Source organism: Lemur catta, chromosome 8, assembly GCF_020740605.2.
Source record: "Lemur catta isolate mLemCat1 chromosome 8, mLemCat1.pri, whole genome shotgun sequence".
Lineage (NCBI taxonomy): Eukaryota > Metazoa > Chordata > Mammalia > Primates > Lemuridae > Lemur > Lemur catta.
This window is the reverse complement of record NC_059135.1, coordinates 92,793,859-92,818,281: the sequence shown is the minus strand read 5'-3', so window position 1 is coordinate 92,818,281 and position 24,423 is coordinate 92,793,859. Positions and strand designations below refer to the sequence as shown.

The following is a 24,423-nucleotide window of genomic DNA, read 5'->3' as shown; positions in this document are numbered from 1 at the left end:
CTCCGAGGGGCCTTTGGTGGCCACTCCCTGGCCCCTTGCCATCCTTTAGTATTCCTTTGTAACAGTTCTCATGACCCGGTACACCACACGTGTAAAATCTGTTTTCTGTCGTGTGTCTGCTTTGTCATGGGCAGACCCGGGTACTGACCCCTCCTAGACTTGATCTGTGTCCAGCTCCTGGAGGGTGCTCGGCAGCTCTTCTGAATTTTTCGTGTATGTGTGTATATCTGTGTGTGTGTGTGTGTGTGTGTGTGTGTGTGTATGTGCGGTGCCATCTCCCAGGCCTGTGTGGGTCTGGGGTTGCAGCTCTTCCCCTCTGCACCCCCGCCCAGCCAGCAGCGATGGTGTGAGCCTCAGACCTGGGAGAGACAGACGCCCATCAGATGCCAGGCTGCAAGGACAGCCTCAAGCTGGGGCAGCAACTGCAGCCAAGAGCCCAGGGTTCCTTAGTGGTCATCGGACCAGCCTCGGGCCGAGTTAGATCCCCCCTCTCCCAGGATGCCTGGACTTATCCCTGAAGGAAGAGAAACCTCTGGAAGGTAAGCACTTTTTGTTAAAAGTGAGATGGGAGCTGGTTGTGGTGGCTCACGCCTGCAATCCCAGCTACTCAGGAGGCTGAGGTGGGAGGATCACTTGAGCCCAGGAGTTTAAGACCAGCCTGGGCAACACAGTCAGACCCCTATCTCTTAAAAAAAAAGTGGGAGATACAGGTTGTAAACTTTGAGTAGTAAAAGTAATACAACCTCATCGTATCCCCTAAGCTGATGAGGTGGGGCAAATTGGTAGTTTAAAAAAGGAGGAGGAGGAGGAGGTAGGTGGAAAGCAGAGAAAGAAAACACAGAGGCCGCTGTGGGTGACTCTGGGATGAGATCTCTGGTGTTCGCGACCAGTAGCAGGCACTGACTCCGCCTCCTCTCCCCAGCACAGCCCACCGGCTCTGTGTCCTGGGTGCCCAGAGAGCCCCTCTCTGATTTTGCCCAGGCCTTGAAGTCACACAAGCTTTAGGATCTTCACCAGCTGGGGGCGTCATGTGACTTCTTGATCCCTGGGGTCTCCCCTGTGGAGCAGGAGGAACATGGCCTCCGGAGGGGCACTCCCGCTACAGGCCCAGAGGGTCTGGCACGTGGTAGACCCCAGGGAAAACACACTGTTCTTCTCGCTGGTCAGAAAGCCTGACTCGTGCCTTACTCACAATCTTGCGTTAATCGCTGCCTGTCCCCATTCCATAATTCCTTCACACACTGTCTCTCGAAAGACCACACTGAGTGTTGAGTAGAGTTTCCAGATTCAGCAATAAAACATAGGATGCCCAGTCCAGTTGGAATTTCAGATAAATGATGAGTGATTTTTCAGTGTAGCATGTTCCAAGTTGCATGTACACTATTGGGACGTACTTCTATGAGCACATTGTTTGTTGCATGTCTGACACTTCCTTTTATCAGGGAGCCCTAGGTCTGAGGAGTGACCACTGGGCTCTGGTCCCACAACTGTGTCCCTTTCACCCGCTGCCCCTGCCACCGGGGCATTTCCCACAGGGACTTGGTGTGTAACCGAATGAGGAAAACCTCTGTTTTCATCTAGGCACAATCTGTTTTGCACCGGGACTGGGATGCTCTTCAAGACAAACACTGAAGAAATGGCTTTCACAGACCCAAGCTCGCCCCTTTACCTGTATCGAGTGACGACAAGGAAATGACCCATAGTGATATTTAACTGTCCAAAGCATGTGAAGGGCTGCCTCAAACACGCCAGAGCTGGGGGGCCTGTACCTAAAGACCTTAGGTTTCCTGAGGGGAAAACAAATTTCAAAAAAATGTCTGAATCAATGAGTTAGGGAAGAGTACACATGACAGTCTGACGGCAGCTATTTATATGTGTGCACAGAGAAATGAGTGGAGTGGACACACCCAAATATATTTGGATAATTATGGGTTGTTACAACATAACCCAGATGTCATCAGACTTGCTGGCCTGTGCGTATGAATGTCGTCGTGTTAACAGACAGAAGTAAAAGGCCTGGAGTTCACTGGCCTCTTAGCAGTGACCTCCTGTCTTGGGTGCACCTGTGAGTCCCCAGAGGGCTGCCTTCCAGTCGTTCCCAAACCCGTCTGTGAGCTCCAGTCACCTCACAGTGTCCTCCCCAGGTCCAGCCCCTCCTCACCAGGGTCTGCCACCGGCACAGCTGCTGGGAAGCGGCATCCGTGCCAACCCTGTTCTCCCTGGGAGCGGCTGCCAAGCCGAAGCAGCAATGCTCGGGGGCTGGGGGGGCTGCTCCCACAGAGGAGGGAGCGAGCAGCCCCCCGCAAGCCCACCCTACCTCTGGCGCTGTCGGCACCAGGCTCTCAGTCTCTCATCACGCCTTGCTCACAAGTGTTCCAGCAATAAATCTTGTACCAAAAAGCCACCAACGTTGCCATCATACTAATGACATTTTATTTTTAAAAATAAAATTTATAATTTAAAAATATATACATCATCTACATATCAATCTTTTTCTCTGGAAGCTTTAATGTGATAAAATGGTTGGAATGTACATGCACACACAGGACCACAGTGGCCCGCAGAAAGCACATGAAGGGACCTGACCTCCTTGTGATTCTTATTCTAGGATCAGGTATGCGTTGAGAGCTTTGCTCCGCAGACTCTTCATCTCCTCCAGCACCTTTTCTCCCACCTTCTCTGCTGGTTGTGCCTGGTCTTTCACTTCTCTGAAAATCAAAAACCCCGACAAGGACATATGAGGGCACTTAATAAAACATGCAAGTCACCCACCACCACCCAGCGCTGCTGGTGAAGGGTGAGTTATTTTTTTTAACATATGAAGAAGGTTTTAATTACACTTAGTAATAATTTAGTTACTAGTGAAAATACTCAGCTTGTAAGTGATTCAAACCTGGCTTCCGGTCTCAGCTGCACCGATTCTCAGCACAGGCAAGTCACCTACCTGTCCTGAGACCCTGTTTCCTGATGTGCACACGCCTGTGACTCCATCTCCCAGGAACATTGTGAGGGGAAATGGGATCGTTCACAGAGATCCTAGCACGATGCCTTCTACATGCTCAGTCAGCCTTACCTGGTTTTCATCCTCATGAATGAAGGGGACACACACTATTTCTGACTCTGACCCTGCTCCAGACGCGTGGGAACCGAGAGTCAAGTGGTGGCCGGCGTGGAACCAAGACTGATGCCAGGATGGCCACAGCTTGCCGGGTGCCGCTTCAATTGGAGTGGTGTGAAACGAGGCTGTCAATGGAGGGGCACAATGGGGGCCAGACAAAGGGTGGGAGACGGGGAGGATCTGGGCTGCTTGGGGCCCAACTTGCCTCCTGGGGGGCAGGGCCAAGGCTTAGGTGCAGAGGCAGACTCGGTTCAGAGGCTGCCATGTGCTGACCAGTGTTCATGGATCTGGCAGGAGGTATGAGTGTGTTGGCTGAAAGGACAGATGTCTCACCTAAAGGTTGTGAACTCAGCTATATGAGCTGCCTGAGAGATGGGAGAATCCAACATAAATTTAAGTGCTTTTCAGACATTTTCTAAAGAGGGTGACATGTAAAGTTCTAACAAATGCCTGACAGTTTTGGAAAACCAGAAATACCTGAAAATGGACAATTAAAATCTCCCTAATGCATATAACTAAAGAAATTAATTGGAACCCTTTTAAGGAATCATGTCTAAAAATATACAGATCATGCATCCCTTTTGTTTTTTTTGAGACAGAGTCTCTCACTCTGTTGCCCGGGCTAGAGTGAGTGCTGTGGCGTCAGCCTAGCTCACAGCAACCTCAAACTCCTGGGCTCAAGTGATCCTACTGCCTCAGCCTCTCAAGTAGCTGGGACTACAGGCATGCGCCACCATGCCCAGCTAATTTTTTCTATATATACATATGTTTTTAGCTGTCCATATAATTTCTTTTCTATTTTTAGTAGAGACAGGGGTCTCGCTCTTACTCAGGCTGGTCTCGAACTCCTGAGCTCAAACAATCCGCCTGCCTCGGCCTTGAAGAGTGCTAGGATTACAGGCGTGAGCCACCGCGCCCGGCCCATGCATCCCTTTAAAGACACTAATGATTGAGTGATACTGTGATAGCCTAAGGAGTGTTGAAGGATGTGTCAGCAACTAAAGTCACTCCCACGGTTTCTTGGACATTTCACAACATGATTCCCTTTAGAGGGTCCTGAGGGGGCCGAGACCGCTGTCCCCGCAGCAAAGAATCTCTCCAGGTGATCTCAGCCCCTGAGGGAGAGCACATGGTTCTTTGCATCCATAAAAACAAATGTTTGCTGGAAACAAAATAAATAGCAGTTGTGCTGGGGGAAATTAAACATCAATTATATGTTCCTTTTGTTCTTTTCCTGTCTGTCCAAGCTCTGGCTGCATGTGCATCTGACAGGAGGACTCTGTTTGCTTCTGGCTGAGGGGAAAGGAGGTGAGGAGAGAAAGGACTAAGAACAGAGAGGAAAAAACTGAGCATCCGGTAATGCTTCACATGAGCTGAAGAGAATTTCAGAATCAAATAACTTTTGAAAATAGTCTGTGGGATATCAACCTGTTAGAATACTGTGCAGCCAATAAAATGATACTTACAGTGACAATTTTGACATGTGAAAAGCACACATAAAATAATTTTAACTGCAAAAGAGGTAAATTCCAAATGCCATGGGAATGTTTATTGCAAATGTGTGAAATTTATATATATATATTTTGAAAAATTAGAAGCTATTGGTGTGCAAGAAAATGTTTAGAGTTTATTATTTGTTAGTTTTTTTTACTCAAAATACATAAAAATGTAGCCAACATACATTAAAAAAAGAAGAAAAAAGATATACCACTTTGGGTGAATATATAAAGTAACTTAAATTTCATTTAATAATGATTTAATATTCAAATGTCATTCAACGTAAGCTACATAGTATAAATGGGGAAAACTCAAGTGAAAGAGCAAGTGGAGAGTTATATTGGATATTCCTCTGCCTGTAGGGTCAGCCATTACTACATCCAGGGGTAATTTTTGAAATAGAAAAAAAAAGTTTTTGTTTAAAACCTTTAGTCAACTATTTCAAACTTGAAGCAAAATACAAAGTGCATCTACTTGTTGGGGTGCAGGAAGTTTTATGTGCTGTGTAGTATAACATGATACTTTAATGAGTTAATTAACTAATCAAAACACATACTCACTGGAATTCTACTTAAAACTTTTATTTCCTAAATTGTTTTTCACCAGAAACTGCCAAGCTATTTTTCTGAAAAGCATTGGTTGCTGCAGGCCTCTGAAACTATCACAAACAAACCAGAGAAACCCCTTACTGCTCTAAGACATGTGACCTTTCCTTTCGGAAATGGCAGGGCCACCCACGACACCCTAAACAAAGGTAGAAGACAAACAGAAAATGAATTTTCAGCATATATAAGAAAGGGTAATTATCCTTAATAAATGGGAGACCCCTATAAAATAGGCAAAACAATCTTCTCATAAAAGAAGAAACATAGTTGATAAGGATAGGAAAATTTTTAATATCACTTGTAAACAAAGAAATTAAAACAATGAGATGGTCTTTAAAAAATCTGTGCTATTGATAAGGATGAAAACAACATGATAATATTCCATGTTGTCTGGGGCATTTGAAGGCAGGCAGCCCTAACCTCTGCTGGTAGTGGTTAATGCACTTTCAGGATGGCAATTAAATGATCTATGCTGAAAACTTAAAAAGCACATTGACCTAGAATTTCTCCTAAGGACAGTCCTAAGTTTGTAAGGAATTATGGCACAAGGACATTTGTTGCAGCACTATTAATAACAGCAAAACATTAAAAAGAGTTTACACGTTCATGAGTAGAGGGTTGGTTAAATAAATTATGGTACATACACTTAGTGAAATATAATGATGCATATTTATATTTACAAATATGTGTTTATGATATATTATTAAAACTACAGAAAACAAAACAATATGTACAACATGATCTGATTTTGTTAAAACCATATATATTTTTGAAAGTCCATATATCAAAATGTATGAATTACTACTTTTGGGTGGTAGGATTATTGTTTTTATTTTATTTTGTTATACTTTTCTGTATTTTCTGATTTTTTAATAATAAAAAGGGCATTTTTAAAATAGAAGAGCAAAAAAAAAGTACTGTATACCTGGAATTTCAAACTTATAAACCATATGAACTATAAGTGGTTATTTATATTACAGAAGTATTCTTCAAGACCAATTTTTTTGTTTTAATTTGTATGTCTTTCATTACAAATGAGTGTTTTTTGAACACATTTTCCATGTTTATTGTCATGTTTTCAAAGCCAATGTTTAGAAGGATGATGCTTGCTTAGCTAGTTAGCCTCTGATGGAAAGAAGGAGGAAAGAACATTTACTGAGCTCTAGTTCACATCAGGCAACCGCTAGATGCTTCCACACTTGGCATCCCATCCAATCCTCACAACTGCCCTGGGAGAGAGATTTTACTTTCTGCGTGTTACAGATGAGGAAACTGAGGCCCAGAGAAGATAAGTACAACAGCTTGGCTCGAGATCTCACATGTGATAAATGGTGGAGCTGGGATTCAGCCCCAGGGGTTGCTCCAGAGTCTGGGTTCTTTAAATCAAATGAAACTCAATCAACTATTTATAAAAAACTAACACGTGTCTGAAATTGATTGATAAACAAATGGAAAATCGATTTCAGTTTTTAAAGGCTTACTTGCCAACAACATTTCAGGGAGTATAATTGTGCATAAAATATACATATCAATATATGAAGCATCAGAAATGTGTCTCTTTCAAAGATTGAGATATTTAGATTCAGACAATGTGACAGTCCTGTACTCCATGTAGGACAAATTTTATTCCAGGCTACCTACTAATAAGGCATAAAAACATCCACTTACTTCTCCTTCCTGATGTCCTTGTAGTACAACATGGGGAATTCTGCTCGGATCATTTCTGGAGTCAATGTAACTTCTACATTCTGTTCACAGAGCTCACTGAAAGGTGATAAGATGTTTAGTGGGAACTGCTATTCCTTCCCAACATAAAAATAGAATGAAATATTGTGATCACTTAGGAGTTATGCAGTTCTTGTGGTATTTAACTTTAGTCCCATCTATTTTTGTTGAGTTTATGTTAAGAGAAGGATAAGGGTGATAAATTGCTTTCCACCAACAATGGTAGGAATAGTGGAAGTTATTTATAATCAGAGAATAAAAACAATTTTTAAAAATAGGGTTACAGAATTCATATTCCTTTCAGGTGCATATGGAACATTTACCAAAATTGACCATATCTTGGACTATAAAGAAAGCCTGAAAGATTTCATAAGGTTGAAATCATTCAGAGTATGTTCTCTGGCCACAATGAAATTATAATAGAAAACAATAGCAAAGAAGATAACTAGAGTCCACAATTGCTTTAAAATTAAACAATATATTTCTAAATAGCCTATTGATGAAAGAAGAAATTAAAGGGATCTAGGTTATTTTTTTATCTTTTTGTGGTCTGCTATCCCCTAGAGCAGGGATCAACAAACTTTTCCTGTAGAGACTTTGTGGGTCATATGATCTCTGCTACAACTACTCAACTCTGCTACTGCAGAGTGAAAGGAATCATAGAAAATATATAAGCAAATGGGTATGGCTGTGTTACAATAAAACTTTATTTACAAACACAGGTGGTGGGCCAGATTCAGCTGTGGGCCACAGTTTGCCAGCCTCTGGTTTAGAGCTTTGTTGTTTGATGGTTCAGGCTGGCTCACTGCATGTTGGGGTTGCAGCTGGAGTAAAACGAGAAGGAAGAGTGTGGAGAGACACATTGACTCTGTTAAGAGTCCTGAGCTCAGAAGTGAAATATATCTCATCTCGTTACATTCCACTGACAACTGCAAGGGAAGCTGGGAAATTTAGCCTCTAGTTTCAATGACTGTGACTTTAGAAGAAGAGAACAATAAATTTTTTGCAGTAGCCATCTCTGCCACACTCAGTTGAAGAGAAATGCTTCCAAGATTAAGAAGGCAACAAATCCTTCAAAGTTTGGAATTAAAAACAGGAACACTTTACTCAGCAGCAATATATGTAAACAGAGGTGGGCACGACAGGTTTTGTTAAGAAAAATGCCCTTGAAATCTGAAAAAAGTTGTTCTAGCCCCATAAGATTGAAAGCTATAATTTACGGAGTAGCAGCTACATGCTGGTGCTTTGCAAACATTATCTTCCCGTTAGCAGTTTCCAGCCCCTCTTCCTATTTCCCTTGACCTCCCCACTGGACTAGGAATCCCCCATTTCCACCATCTCTCCTGCCTCCCAAACCTCAACTCCAAGAAGGCTCTGAGGGTCTTATACTGAGTTATAAGTAAGACCCAAAATGTTCCCTCCCAGAGCTATTTGTGCTTTAATAGGGACAAAGCCCAAAGCTAAAGGAATGGATCTTTGGTAATAGAAGCTCAGGAAATAGAGTGAGGGAATAACTGTGGGGCTAAGGGTCTTCCTGATGCGCCTGTGACCTCGCCATGTAAGGCCGGCGGTCCTCTTTGTGCTGCACCTCAACTCTGTTGTCACAGATACAGCAATACATCCAAGTGTTCCTCTACACCCCAAGGATATTAAACATCAAAATTTAAAAATATCAGAAATATTTATTCATCTTTTATTCTTTCAGTATAACACAGGACAAAAGGAAACCTCTTGGGACATGACTATCTCTTCATTTGATATTTTGGAGCTCTAACCACGTATCTTCTTTCATTTTCATTTTCTCACTCTGTTACCATTGGGTGATATATTTTATTCAAAAGTGAGTTGTTGCTTGCCTACCAAGTGTCAGATACTGGGCTAGGGGTTTGGAATATCAAGGTCATTAATAATAACAGCTAAAGGTGGGGGAAAACACTAAACAAAAGTAAATTATATAAAAAATAATAATAGCTCCAATGACCAAGACCTTACTATGTGCCAGGCACCTGACTCAGCACTTGACACGTATTTACTCGTTTGCTTTTCGCAGCTACTCACGAGAGGGTCCTGGGGTTACCCCATTTTAAAGGTGAGGAAATGGAGGTGAAGTCACTTGTCCAAGGTGTATTGAAAGTGGGTGGCAGGGTGGAGGGTTTGAGCCCGCAGCCTACTCCCTTTATTACTATGCTATTAAACATCTCGAGTGCTCTACCATCATTCTGATGGAATCTAATTTTAAGGAAAGATGAGTATGTATGAAACTTTATGCTATGTTGGATAATTAAACTAGAAAACAGAAATGGATTTTACTTTTGCCTGGTAGAAAAGTACCCGCTAAAATGTACAGAACTTCTAACTCTCTCCCTGAAATTATGTGGTGATATAACAAATAGCTACATATATTTTTACAAAGGAGAAAGTAATGACTGTGATCTAGAGGCATCTGCAGGTGGGGCGAGGGCAGGTGATGCAGCTGGTTTCACGTGTGTGCTGGGCATTTGGGTGCCACACACTGAGGAGCTCACCATGGAGAAGCAGCCCTGGGAGAAGGGCACATGCTCTTCGTGGCTCGGAGTCCCCATTCTCGGGTCTGCTGCTGGTTCTCCAGCCACTGGGTTTAAATGGGCATAGGGATAAGAGATTCAAGGACACATTTTCATTGGTTGCTGGAGGCTGATCAGTAAAATCAAATGTAAGTGCCTTGCTTCCGGGCTTGTATTGCTTTTTGCCTATCCAAATCCTACCCATCTTTCATGCACTAACCCAATCCACATGACCACTAAAGCCTTCCAAGCCCATCTGGCACCACCTCTGATCTCCCCACCCTTGAGCTCCTGGAGCACCTAAGGATCAGTAGATTGTAGAGCTTAGAGACCGCGATTCTCCACCATGAACTTAATATCTAATCTTGGTGGTGATGTGGTTGGGTTATCTCCTCATTTGAGTCGCAAGCCCAGGCACTGTGTGCTCTTTTGAAATCCCTCACAGAACTGCACATGTTTTTGGAAAACAGACCACATTTAGAGACCAAAGGCAAACAAACAAACAAGCAAACAAAGAAAATACCGTTCAACTGTTTCTAGTCTGTCTTCTTCTGGTAAGGCAGCAAGAATTGCAGGGACTTCTGTGGGAAGCAAAACTGAACTGAGGGAGTCACAGCTGTGGAAAAATCCCATAGGCAGTCAAGAATTAGCGATCACATGAGAAGTCCTGGGGTCTTTATATAATTTTCTAAGGCACTTTTATTTCACCACTGATGAGGCGTCTACTACCCTGTCCTCCCTCCTTCCTGAAAACACACTCGTGGTTCCTGGCAGGCAAAGGTGGGGGGTGCAATAGGCCCCAACCCAACCCAGGCGAACGTTGCCAAATAAGACATTTTCTGGAGTTCAAAAACAGAATCATAGATTTTTTCAGTTGGTAATGTCTAAAATCACATTATTTCCTGGGGTGGGCATAGACAGTTTACTTTTGTGCTTAGTATTTTTTCCCCACCTTCATACTCTTCCTTAGTCATTCTATTCAGCTTTAAACCTTCCTCCCCATCCTCTGATGTATTGTTTGGTATTATAACTTCAGAGCTCTATATGAAAATTCCTGGATATTGAGCATATTAAAGGATTGAGAGGGGAGAAAAATATATTGTTATTTAAAAATTTGGCAGCAGACTTTCATTTCAAGAAGGTGGAATGAGCACTCACTTTTTTTGGTCCCAACACCTTCCTTATAAACCTTTCAAATTGTGTTGAAGGAATAAAAACTGAACACACAGCAGCAAAGAGAACAGGAGAAAGGACATCAGGGAATAAAAATCTTCAAAAATTTTCTGGAAGAAATTTCTAGAAGCTCGGCGAGTGCCGGCTCATGAACAAGAGCAAAGAATGACAGAGGCTGCAGCACACAGGAGGACACAGACCTCCCAGCAGATGCCGGAAAGGCCGCGGGCTGCAGGTGAGGGGCGGCACGAACCGGGAACAGTGACCAGCTGAAGGCTCCGTGTGTGCACGTATGTCTTTGAGGTAAGACTCTTATCTTTGTTTAGTTACTGTGCAAAAATGCACCTGCTTGCCAAGTGTGGAGGCTGGCTGGACGAACACCCAGAAAATGATGGCACCATGGTGTTTACAGATGGATAAAAGGATGACGACGGTATCTGTGAACTGATATAGAGTGATTTTCAGGAGATGCTAAGTGAAACAAGCAAATGCAGAAAAGCATATCTAGAACGCCACTTTTCGTGTAGGAAAGAAGGAGAAATAAGAAAATATATATATTCTGGTTAGCATTACAAAGAGAAACACAGGAAGGATAAGTTAGAAGGCCAAGCTGGTTACCCACCAGGGGTGGGAAATGGGAGGAGTGACTCTTTCCTGAGCATGCCCGTGTGTGTGTGTGTGTGTGTGTGTGTGTGTGTGTATGGTTTTCCTTCCACCATGCCTGTGGCCCCATCCCACCAGGACCCTCTTTTGTATAGTTTTGAGTTTGGAAAACAAATTACTGTTCTACACATTGAAAACTAAAATTAAGTCAATAAAAAAGGGAAATAAAAAGACTGAAAGCAAACTGAAACAAATAATATTTCACACAAATTCCATAACCACACTGGGTGGGGGGAGGGTGAGAGAGAGAGAGATTGAAAGAAAAGAAGAAAGACAGGAAAGAAGAAATGAGAAAAGAGAGAGAAGAAAGAGAAAGAAATAATTCAAGTAACTTATAAATATAGTATTTGAATATATAACCACAATCTTTGGTGGGATGGGGGTAGGAGGAGAACTACAAATAAATCTGAACTCTTTTCACCTTGAATGTTTATTAAAGTGGGTATGGGTGAAGCAATTTTGAAACAATTTTAGATGTATTATAAAACGTATTAGAAGCCAGGGTTCTCACAGTGGAAGAAGGAGACACAAACACAGAATGGTGGAAAGCAATCAATAGCTCAACCGATATGGACTGAAATTGTGGACATTGGTGTGAACTTTTTATTTCTAAAATATATATATGTATTTGTTGATATGCACACATATACATATGTGTACATAGATGTATGTGTGCATGCATATTTATATGTACATTATATATATGTGCGTGTGTGTATCCCTGACTTTGCTGAACAGGCAAAAAACCAAAAACACCCCAGTGACAATGTGCGCACCTAGCACCCAGATTTTGGTCTTTAATCCCATTTCCTACTAAAAGGAACCTGGGCCCCCACACCCAGAGTTATCCCTATTTATTGACTTCATGACAAAGAATCCAGGTTCTATTTGAAAATTCTACTGAAGCTTTAGAAGATGTGTAGTCAGGGGATTCCTGCTAAGAGGAGGGACTGAGAAGTTCAGAAGCTGGACCACTCTCCCAAGATCAGACTGATCTGGGAAGATGAAATGGTAAAAACCAAGAGTTTTTCATGAAACAAAACTAACCCAATGTTTACATTCTGAGATCAGCTTCCTCTAACATTTTGTGTTAATATGTTCTTTTAAAATTGAAATGGTGATGACAGTAGATGGTGGTTGAGCATTTTATTTGTTTTGTTTTGTTTTAATGTCCTTACTTGCCAAAGTAAAACTCTGACAATCCCAAGTCAGTTCCCAAAATACTTCTGGACATTTCATTCATTTATAAAATCTGGAAGTCTGGGAACTACTGGATCAGATAATTTCTTCAGTTGCTGTTGACACTCAGATTTTATGGAAGTACTTATTGACTTAACAAATTCTCTTTGAATTTACCAAAGAGTGGAGAAATCAATGAGCTGCTTCAATGATTCTGAATACAAAAATGACTTGAAATAAATAAACAGCAAATAATTACGTTGCATGATTTAGCAATAAGCAGATAACTCTTAGGGGCAAAAGATATAAGGGAAAACTCATAAGTAATAGGACGTAATTTACTCAAGTGAAATGGCTGCAAAATTGAAATATAATTAATGAAGTTGTAGGAACTTGCTATAGACTGAATTTTGTGTCCCTGCCAAAATTCATATGCTGGAACCTAACCCCCAATGTTATGGCATTTGGAGATCAAGCCTTTGGGAGATGCTTAGGTCATGAGTGTGAGGCCCTCATGAATGGGATGGGTGCCCTATAAAAGAAGCCCAAGAGAGCTCTGTTCCCGCTTCTGCCATGTGAGGACACAGTGAGAAGACAACCGTGTATGAACCAGGAAGCGGGCCCTCACCAGACACCCCATCTGCTGATGCCTTGATCTTGAGCTTCCCAGCCTCCAGAACTGTGAGAAATAAATTTCTGTTGTTTATAAACTTCCCAGTCTGAGGCATTTTGTTATAGCAGCCTGAATAAGTCAAGACAGACCTTAAAAAAAAATTATCCATCTTATTTTCTGTTTTTAGAAATAAAAACATGACCTAGAATCTTACATCCAGTGGAAATCCAGGGTAAGGAAATACAGAATCCTTTCTTGATTTCATGAGCTGTTAGGCAACTGCAGTTTATTTTGAAACACACTGGCTCAACAGAGCACTCAGGCATAGAGGCTGAAGTAACAACTCATGGTTGGGAAGTTTTCTGTAATTCATGTAGGATTCATGTTTAATTCATGGTGGAAGAAGCCCGAGGTAACTGCACTCTGACTGCTTGTTGAAAGAACAGCCTCGGGAGATTTTTCCAAGGACATTGCTTTGAAAAAAAAAAAAAAATAGGATGCTTTTTCCTACTTCTTGACACCTGTGCGTGCTGACAGTGGGCGCACACAGTCAGCAGGTCGCCACTTCCTGCCCTTCCTGATTTTGCTTATTCAGTCTCCAGGCAGCACCCCAAGCCCAACTCAAAAACCAGTTTACTGATCACATGGGTCAATTCTGAGGTGTCCTCGCCCCCCAGCAAAATGAGGCAGTTTACCGAAATGGTGACAGAGCATTGCCATCTGGTGGCAACAGAGTGACCGCGAGGTGCAATGGACAGGCGTGGAGGGCAGAAGAAAAGAAAGTGTTACTAAGCATGCACCAGGCTCGATGCTAGATGCTTCACATAATTATTTTGCTTTAATCCTCACAACAACCCTGTGAGGGCACCATCATCGGCTCTGTTTCACACAGGAGGAAATTATTGCTCAAAGGGCTTCTGTAATAAGTAACTCGCCCAAGGGCGCAGAGTGCAACACAGCTGCAAGCGATGGAGGTAGGACCTTCCAGCACCAACGCTTCCCTTCTCTCTACGTGGCCCCTTTCCCCTGACTGTGGAGATTTTAGAAGAATGCTAAAAATGAAGAACAAAGATGCTGACTTTATTTTGAGATGGCAACGTGGTGGATGAGATACAGATGAACTAATAGGAAAGGAACTAACATTTTTGAGTCACGTCCCAAGTCCCACGCTGGGTGCTTTGTGTTTAGGTCATGCTAGTCTCCAGGCAGAGGAGAGCAGCAGCGGAGCACTAAGGGAATGACCCACAGGGCGGCACACGGTAAAGCCCCTGGACGGACAGCGGCACTCGGCTTAATGCAGAAAGTGCTTCTCAGGGAAGCTCCTCAATGAAAGCAATGAAGGAGGAAGCCACAGCAAGTGTTCTAGGGTCACAAAATGGATTCCAACTATCTCCTCAAATACCTGGGGTGGGGGGGCAGGTGGATGGGTAGTGTACGTGGAGGAGCCACACACAAGGTGAGCTCTTGTGCTCCTGTCAAAGTTAAAATGTTGAGAAGGACCTTTGCAACAAGCCAATCCCCTTGTCTTATTGATAAGAGGACAGGGCTGTGAGAGTGGCTGAGGGGTGTGGCTGAGGCCATGTAGCTCCTGGAGGTCGTGTGACATTCCTGCTGGGTTTCTGAATCAGAGGACCCAGGGTCTACTAGTGGGAGCTGGGGGCGGGGTAGAAAGATCACCTGCTGATCTTGGTTGGTGGCAGAGCTCAGGTGTCCTGGCCACTCTTGGGGCCATGACAGTGCTCTGCTACCTGGGGGCGGGCCTCATTGTGGATCAGAGGATTTGAACAAAAGGTGACAGCCGAGGATAATCATTTTGAGACACTGGTCATATCTGCTCACCAATAACTTGTTTAGCTGTATATGGGCAATGGACTGAAGAAGCAAATTCAAAGTCAAGGGCTCAGGAGTGGGCTACGGACCGGGCAGAGTCTAAAGAAAAGGCACCAGGCTACGTGTTTTATATCTTATGGCTCTGAAGAGTATTAAATGAGCAAATTAGCAAAAATGTAGTTACGCTACATTTCTTCTTTTGTTGTCCCACATATTGTCATCTCCAGTTCCGTGTCTGGAGCTGGGCTGCAGGCCCTGCATGGAGCTGTGTCTGTAAGGATGCCACGGGGCACACGGTGAGTAGTGCCAGGCTGTGACGCGAGAGAGGTGGATCCTTTGGAATTTGATATGGGGGCTGCAGAAGGTGACTTTGGCAATTAAAACATTTTAAAGATTGACCATGAATATTTCAGCTGAATTATACTTATTGGTTGTCTACTTTTACTCAAGCATTGCCAATTAGCCACCTATGACATTATTTTTTTAAAAAAGTTTCTCTCAAGATAATTTCAAAGTATGAAAATCACTTATATATTACCACATTTCTCTGACTAGCAAACTTCCCTCATACTTTAAAAGTATGGTTTGCCTGGTGCAGAGGCTCAGCCTGTATTCTTAGCACTTTGGGAGGCCGAGGTAGGAGTTCAACATCAGCCTGAGCAAGAGTGAGACCCTGTCTCTATAAAAAATAGAAAAATTAGCCAGGCATGGTGGCATGCACCTGTAGTCCCAGCTACTCGGGAGGCTGAGGCAGGAGGATCCCTTGAGCCCAGGAGTTGGAGGCTGCAGTGAGCTACGATGATGCCACTGCACTGTAGCCTGGGTGACAGAGCGAGACCCTGTCCCCAAAAAAAAAAAAAAAAAGAAAAAAGAAAAGTATGGTTTGACATATTATAGGCATTTAACTTTTGGGGATCATTGCCTTTGTAATCCATGGGGCAAACGCGCCTGGAGAGACAAACAGGTGAGCCGTGCTTACCTCTGTGTGGCCTCCGTCTTGGAGGTGTCGGGCATGGAGTTGAACACCAGGGACTGGAACCTCTTCCAGTGCATTATGCCAGGAATGATGTCCTGTAACGAAACCCGGCACGGGGCTACCACACGGAAAGGAACTGTTTGGTGAGGTAAAGTCTAGAAACGACTCCTGTTTTGTTCAGGTGACACTTTTTCAGTCTTAAAAGGTTAGCTCCAATATTCATAGTTTCGGTAAGATTGATTGAATTTTTCTGAGGCAAAAAGGCACTTGCTCCAGCGAAGGGCATTAAACAACACGACTGAAGCTAGAGACAAGGGAGAGGTTATTTCCTTGGCTTCATTAGGTACACGAGCAACACGTCCTCAGGACAGAGGGCAGATGCGCACCACAGTCTGTTCTGATTATTGTGAGTGGGACGCTAAGGCGACACTCAGAGGGGCTGGCAGTTTGTGAAGGGCGCTCCCGGCAGGGGAAGCGCGTGTGCACCATGCGGAAGGAGAGCGCTGCCAGGAGGCCACTGGCTCGCCGAGTGCAGGGTGTGATGGGGTTGGCAGGAATGCGGCAGGAGAGGCAGGTCACAGGGCCTCTCGGGCCAGGCTGATGAGCTGGAGCGGCTCCCACAGGCAGCAGAACACACTGAGGGCTCTGGAGCAGGTTTGTGTCCAAGGAGGATGGCTGTGGGGGGCTGGCCACAGCAGCGGTGGGCCGTGGGGCGGACCGGAGGGAGATGTGTGTGCTGCTTAGGAGGCAGATGGGGCACCCGGTGGTGGTCAGAGATCGGGAATGAGGGAGAGGGAATGATCCAGGACCCCGTGGGTGACTGCACCAGTCCAAAGAACAAAAAGGCAAGTTGGTGGCACAGGAAGAGGAGGCAGTTTGGGGTGTGGCTGGCAGAAGTGGGGAGACAATGAGCTGAGTTAGGGATGTATTGAGTTGGAAGGGCCTGAGGTTAATCCTTGAGAGGTGCTGTGAGATATTCAGGCTGGTCATCTGGGGGGAGAAGGAATTCCTGGGGCCCCTTCTTTACTGTGCATGTGTCATGTCACCCATTCTGATGTTTCAACACTTGCTGGGGCCAAAGAAAGAGGAGGTCAGACCAAGAGGTTACGCACACCATGTGACCATTTTTACATGGTTAAAATAGGAACATCAGGCATGGCCTTCGAGGGGAAGCGAGAGTGAAAATGCTGGAAACAGGGCAGCAGGCAGCCTGAGAGGGGGTGTGGACAGGACAAGGCCGTGTCGAGTCTCCACCGTACCCCTTTAGGGCTGGCCGTACGAAGGCTGTTGTTCCCACTCTCGTTCTGCAGCTGTGGCTGAAAACCTTTGTCCAGCCGTGACCCTCTTTCTTCGTCCCCTGCCCCTCCCTGCAGCCCAGGGCCAGCTCTGCCAGTGAGGCTGGTGATGACATTACCATGTGATGGAGAAACTGCTTCTGGGTGAGAGAAATGCTGGACCCACTGTGGGACTCTTTGGTGAACTTGTACTTGGGGTGACAGCATAGATGATAATCTATCAAAGTTTCCGTATAGGTCAGAGGGTGCATTACAGCAAATAATCCTGGGCTGGGATTCTGCAGAAGAAAGGAAAGAGAAGATTCTTTTTTGTTTAGCAGTGTCTAAGCCAGGCATAGGACAGGCGTCAGCTACTGTTCTCTGTGGCTCTCACTAGCACTAACATTCTGCGATTCCATGTCAGCTCGGCTGGAAAAGAGAAGGACAGCAGAGGTGTCCTCAAGTTGGTAGCATTTTAAAATATCACAGTCATTCATAAACGTCTCTTTTCTGGTTTAAGAACTTCATTACATACCATATGGATTTGCTAAGCTCTCATGAAAACAAGTTTAACTGAAATCATAGCTTAAAACGGCTTCGAGTATTTATTTCTAACTTTGATGAATTAGGGGGAATTACTAAATAAGCAACTGGTTTTAAAAATTCAATAAGCTTCTGGTTTTGAAAACAAAAATAGCCCCTTAAAAGCTACTTTAAAGAGAAGGCAAAAAAAGAGGATGATATTTGATATATCAGGAAATGTCAACATTTAACTTTGTTTTGGTAATGTGTTTAATTCAGGAAGGGTCCATTTGGATGTAGTATCTGGTTTTAAGGGAGATTTTGTTTTTTACTAATTGTCCAGCAGAACTAATGGAGACACAGAGCAATTATAGTAAAATACTAAAATATAAAGCCTTTTAATGTTCTTTCCTGGGCTTGCATAACAAAACCCTACTCTAGTCCCAGACAACAACATAGATTTTCTCCCTCACAGTTATTTAATCTCAGATGTTTAAAAACCACTAACCTGAGATTTTGTGCTTTTTGTTTGTTTATACGATTTTTTTAAGTTAAAGAAAACACAACTCCTCTTGGCTTATGAAACCCAATCTTACTGCCTAGAAACAATGTCCCCCACAATTTAAATGACATGCACCTAGATAGGTGAGGCATTCTAGCACCCAGCTGCAATGGGTGGGAGGGCCCAGAAGTGGTGTGTTGGTGAGTCATGAAGGCTGGAAAGCCTGGAAGCTGTGAGTGCAGAGGCGACCTGCAGTGAGGGTCAGGATCAGGGCCTGGGGGAGAGGTGGGGAGAGGGCGGAGAGGCAGTGAAGCCCGCAGTAACGTAGAAACAAGCACACACCCCGCCAGAATGTTGCAGTTGAGGCAAGATCTGGGGTACATATGGAAGCAGTGATGGGGGCAAAGATGCACAGCACCAGGGGAGTGGGAAATTACCTTCAAGAGTGTCTCCTACTCTGGCTGACCGAGGACACGTAAGGTCACTATGGGGCCGGCTTTCTTGGTCTGCCTTGGGCCAAGTATAATGAATGCAGTCTTTTTGGAAAAGACAACTGCTCTGTCTCCAGTAGTTGTCCTACTTTAGATCCCCATGGCTACCAGACTAAGTGGTCTGAGTGATCACCCCATGATGATTTTAATTTTCCTCATATTAATGTATGCAGGGGTAGTGGCTCACCCATGCTACGAGGATTTGCGATGAAATGCAATGGGCTCCTGTCCCCAGGCACACATCCCAGAGGCTGTTTCTTTCCATTATTTCTGGATTTTGTGACTCTGATGGCCACTACCCTAACTCTAAATAGTATTCTTATTCTTCCATTCCTTGATTCTCAACCGCAAACAGTATCTACCAGCTCATTACAACGCAAGGTAAGGATTTTGCTTATGCACACCAATGATGACTGTAGCTTCACAATAAACTTTAAAGTCAGGTAGTGTAAGTCCTTCAACTATGTTCTTCAGAGTTGTTTTGGATATATCTGAGTTTCCATAAAAATTTCAGAATAAGCTTGTCAATATCTACAAAAGAAAAAAAAAACCTGCTGGGTTTTTTAATGGAATTGTGTTAAGCTTTTAGATTAATTTCAAGAGAATTGATCCCTTAACAATATTAGATATCACAATTCACCGACATGGTATATTTCTCCATTTATTTAGGTCTTCTTTGATTTCTCTCAGCAATATTTTATGATTTTCAGTGTATCAGTCTTAGACATTTTTGTCATATTTATCCCTAATGCTTCATATTTTTGATGCTATTAAGTGAAATGGCTTTTAAAATTTCAATTTCAGTGTGTTTGTTGTTAGTATATAGAAATATAATTGATTTTTGTATGGTGATTCTGTGTCCTGTAACCTTGCTAAATTCACTTAGTTTTAGTAGGTTTTTTTTTTTTTTTGTAGATTTCATTGTATTTTCTATATGGACAATACTTTTGTGAATAAAGACAGTTCTATGTCTTCTTTTAGAATCTGGGTGCCTTTTGTTTATTAATATTTTTCTTGCCTTGTTGCACTGGCTATAGTTACAATCTTGAATGGAATTAGTAAGGGCAGATACCCTTGCCTTATTCCTGATCTCAGGGGGAAAGGCATTCATTTATCATTCAGTTTGGTATCAGGTCTAGGTTTTAAATAGATACCCTTTATCAGATTGAGAAAGTTCCTTTCTATCCCTCACTTGCTGAGAGTGTTTATCAATAACGTATGTCAGATAATTTTTCTGTACCTATTGAGATTTTTTCCTTTTTAGTCTGTTAATATGCAAATTATATTGAGCTTTGAATGTTAAACTAACCTTGTATTCCTAGCACAAGCCCCTACTTGCTTATGATACATTATCCTTTTTACATAATCATAGATTTGATTTGTTAAAATTTTGTTACAAATTTTTACATCTATGTTTATGAAGGATACTGGCCTGTTCTTTTCTCTTCCTGCAATGTCTCTGTCTGACTTTGATGTCAGAGTAACATTAGCTTCTAGAATGAGTTGGGCAGTAGTCCCCTCTCTTCCATTTTCTGGAAGAGTTTGTGTAAATTTTTATTATTTCTTCTTTAAATCTTTGGCAGAATTCCCCAGTGAAGGCATCTGAATCTGGAGCTTTCTTCATGGGAAGGTTTTTAAACAGAATTCAATTTATTTAATAGATATAGAGCTATTTGGGTTATTTATCTCCTCTTGAATAAGATTTCATAGTTTGTGCCTTTTAAGGAATTTGCACATTTAAGTTGTCAAATTTACTGGCAGAAGTTTTTCATAATATTAACTTATTATCTTTTTAATATCTGTAGAATCTCTAGTGATGTCACCTTTCTCATTCCTCACATTGGTAATTTGTATCTTTTACCTTTTTTTCTGATCAGTTAGGATAGAGGTTTATTCATTTTATTGATCTTCTCAAAGAACCTATTGTTTTTCTATTTCCTATTTCATTGATTTTCACTCTGATCTTTATTGTTTCTTCTCTCTGCTTAGTTTGGTTTCATCTGCTCTTCTTTTTCTAGTTTCTTAAAGGGGTCACTTAGGACATTAATGTGAGACTTTTCTTCTTTTCTAATGTAGATGTATAGTGCTATAAATTTCCCACAATTTTTTTGTTTTCATTTTCATTCACTTAAAAATTCTTTCTAATTTCTCTTTTGATTTCTTCTTTGGCTTACATGTATATATTATATATAAGTAGAAAAGATCATCAAGTTATTTTTATTAAAAAATATAGGAATTGTTAAAAGACAGAAACAGTAACATTCTCCTAAAAACAAATGCTGGCAAATGATCTCAAAGGTGAGGTATTGTTTAACACTTGAAATTCCAAAGAGAAAAAAATATTCCAAACTAATGCTTCTGTTTTCTTATGGAGTAATTGCTGGAAGAAACACAGAACACAAGACTTTTGCCAACTGTTACTTACAAAAATATAAAGTGGATCATAATCTGGAGACATGGCTAAGGCCTCAGGCGGTTTCATGCTCAGGACTGAGGTCTTGCCAGAGAGCTCCGATGCGGAGTCCTGTTTTGGAAGGGCTATGATGGTGGTGACTTCATCCTATACAAGGACCAAGAGTAGTGTGTTAGTTTTGATGCTGGGATAAGAGGGGAAAAGTGAGAGTGATTCTTGAAGGTGGGGCTGTGTTACCTCAGCTCCTTGCTTCAGGGCTCGAGCAAGCTTCTGAGGTCTGTAACTTGTTGAAGATCTGTGGATGCAGAATGGCTGATACCTCTTAATTTTATATTGTTGAGGAACCTGAAGTGAAAGAAGATTGAATATCCTTAAAAACCTTTTACCATTCTCAACAGCATTTCTGACCTGCCTGATGGTAAAAGTAAAGCAAGCACCAGGTTTTAGCCATCAGACTGTAGTGAGTGCTCGTTGGCACCAGCACCGGACAGACTTTAGTGCAAGTCCTGAGCCCTGCTCGGGTTTCAGCACATACAAGCATTCATAATTACTCGACCATAGCATGTGGCTTAACTGTAAAAATATAACAAAATACTGTTATTTTCAAAAACAGCAGTGGTAATATACCTCAAGGAAGGCTGACTAATTTTTGTTCACTTCATCTTGTGTTTCTTCTTGAAGCTTCTAATATATGTAGTTTAGACAGCTTCGCTCCTGTATGCATAACATATGGTATATCCACAAAGACCCTAGTTTTCATAAGCTACATTAGGAAAAAAGAATCTGTTGTACCTCCCACATACCATCAAATAATAGCAAAGTCCACACAATGCGCTACACGGTATATTCCATAATAGAACAAAATCAATAAAATAATGCAATTTCACTTCAAGAATTTGTTTTCACTCCATAAGAAACTCAATTGATTAATACTGTGTAACAGATCTGACCTGCAAATTGAAGAAAGGATAACCGTGCTTGATTTGAACTTCTGAAGGTTTAATGGGGACTGGTCCAAGGCCATCAGGAGCCTAAAATGTAAAAAATAAAATAAAATAAAAAAAAAAGGACAGATAATCAGCACTGAGCAAAAGTGGTTATGTTTCTATTTCCACTGTCTGCTGAAACATTATCACGACCAGCTCTGCTCTCCAAGCAGCCACCCTTCCCACAGCCACAGTTGCTACTTGATCTGTGGGGTACGAAGGTAGCCCTGGTCATCCCCTTTTCTACATCTCTTAGCAGATGGTTTTTGGGGTCTTTTTTTCCCTACTGTTGTGGAAGCTGCAATGTGTCACCTAGAGTCCCTTTCAGGCTTGAGGGACTTAGTCCTCCAGCTAGGAGTTCTTTGAATAGAAACAACTCTCGGGTCAGCCCTCTTCAGGGATTGCCTTGGCTAAAGGCAGCTGCCTCAGTCAAGGTCATGTGCCCCTCCTGGGCAGCTACCTCCAATGACAAGTTGAAGCCAAGGTGCAAATGCTGGGTCCTCTCACCCTATGCCAGCCTCAGAGCTCCTCATCCGCCCAGCGGAGGCCTTTGTTGAAACGGATTGAAGTCCTACTTCTCTCTCTGTCCAATTGTCCCCTCTGCTTGCCTTCCACAGGTGCTAATCCCCAAAGCGCTGCCTAATACACTGCCAGCATGCTAATCTGCCTCAGACATTCAGAGAACCTGGAACGGTGCCTGGCATATGATAGGCACTCAATAAATGCCATACTTCACCTAATCTAATACAACATCGTTAAGTTAATATGATGAAATGTTAATATGCCATCGATTATAAGACATTTCCCAATTACAAGGATGCTAAATGTAAAAAAAAAGTGCATCTTAGAAGTGATGAATTACAGTATTTATGGAATAAATTAATACATTCTTTTTTAATAGACAGGAATGCTGAGTGCTCCATTTTTCAACAGCCCTAAGTAGTGGAGAAGTCTTTGTAGCGCTAACAAAAATATTAAATGAAATGGATAAACTTTGGACCATTCAAAAACAATGAGGTGGGCTGCACAGCACAGTGATGATCTCCTCCCACCCCATCGCCCTATTCACCCCGTTAATTACTGAGTGTCAGATACTGACCATTGCTCAAAAGTCACAGATTCATTATATGCTAGGAACTAATTGTTCTGATTTTTAAGTCATTTACTGAACACAGAGGGCATAGAATTTCTAAATTCAGTCCTATAATTCTTAAGTATATTAACCTACAATACTTAACAAATATTTTAGGATGTGAATGGTAAGTTAATTCTTGGAAATCAAAAAGTTATTTTGATGCACTTGTATGTTTATCACAGCACAACTCACAATCACAGATATGGAATCAACTTAAGTGTCCATCAACTGATGAGTGGATAAAGAAATTATGGTACATATGTAGTACTACATAGTGGTACCATGGAGCACTACCCAGGGATAAGAAAGAATGAAATAACATCTTTTTCAGGAACTTGGATAAAACTGGAGGCCATTATCCTAAGTGAAGTAACTCAGGAACAGAAAAGTAAACGCCTCATGTTCTCCCTTATAAGTGGGAGCTAAACTCTGGCCACACAAGGGCACACAGAGTGGTATAATGGACACTAGAGACTCACAGCGGGGAGGGTGGGCAGTGAGGGATGAAAAACTACCTGTGGGGTACAACGTACACCACTTGGGTGTTGGGTACACCAAAAGCCCAGACTCCACCACTATACAATATACACATGTAACAGAATGCAACTTGTATTCCCTAAATCCATTAAAAAAGAGAGAGAGAATAAAGAAAGAAGAAAATTATTTTGCATGTGTACTTACAATATTGACTTAAGCACACTTTTTATTACTAATGGTGTGAACTTGAGCAACGTTTTATTACTGGCTATGTGACTTTGTGCCTCAGTTTCCTCATCTGTAAAATAATAACTCTATCACATAGATTTGTTGAAGATTAAATGAGGTGATACAACTGAAGCAACTGAAGCACTTAAGATGCTGCCTGACTCGTGGTAATGCAATGTAGGGGTTAACTACCATTTCCATTATAATGCATCATTGTGCCCATGAGTGAGAGAAAGAAAGAAACAGAGGTGGCTCATGAGTCTGATGGGCCAGATGATTAGATTCTGGGGCCACATTCCCTCCTTCCTAGGTCAGGCCCAGACCTGGAGGCTGCCCATCTCTGGCCCCCTAAGCAGAAGGGCTCAGCTGAACAGAACCTGCCTTCCCAGGCCAGGCTGGGCCTTCTTGGGTCCTCTCTCTGCCCTTGCGCTCTCAGGTCGGGTCCCAGGGCGGTCAGGCGGGGCTGTGTTCAT

General features: G+C 42.5%; 1 protein-coding gene across 6 annotated transcripts in view; it reads right to left on the bottom strand.

Annotated features, from left to right (window-relative positions):
* Positions 1 to 2,416: 2,416 nt before the first annotated feature.
* The window catches only part of CFAP221 (cilia and flagella associated protein 221), a 94,209-nt gene continuing 72,202 nt past the window's right edge, over positions 2,417 to 24,423 (bottom strand). For 5 of the 6 annotated variants that reach the window (XM_045559149.1, XM_045559153.1, XM_045559150.1 and 2 more), the window contains 8 exons: positions 22,075 to 22,155; positions 21,362 to 21,469; positions 21,137 to 21,271; positions 17,337 to 17,495; positions 15,926 to 16,017; positions 10,012 to 10,104; positions 6,889 to 6,984; positions 2,417 to 2,708 (listed from right to left, as the gene is read on the bottom strand). In XM_045559149.1, the coding sequence (XP_045415105.1) occupies positions 2,600 to 2,708; positions 6,889 to 6,984; positions 10,012 to 10,104; positions 15,926 to 16,017; positions 17,337 to 17,495; positions 21,137 to 21,271; positions 21,362 to 21,469; positions 22,075 to 22,155 (873 nt within the window). In that variant the 3' untranslated portion in view covers positions 2,417 to 2,599. The remainder of the gene's footprint in view (positions 2,709 to 6,888; positions 6,985 to 10,011; positions 10,105 to 15,925; positions 16,018 to 17,336; positions 17,496 to 21,136; positions 21,272 to 21,361; positions 21,470 to 22,074; positions 22,156 to 24,423) is intronic. The other variant, XM_045559154.1, reaches the window with a different exon arrangement.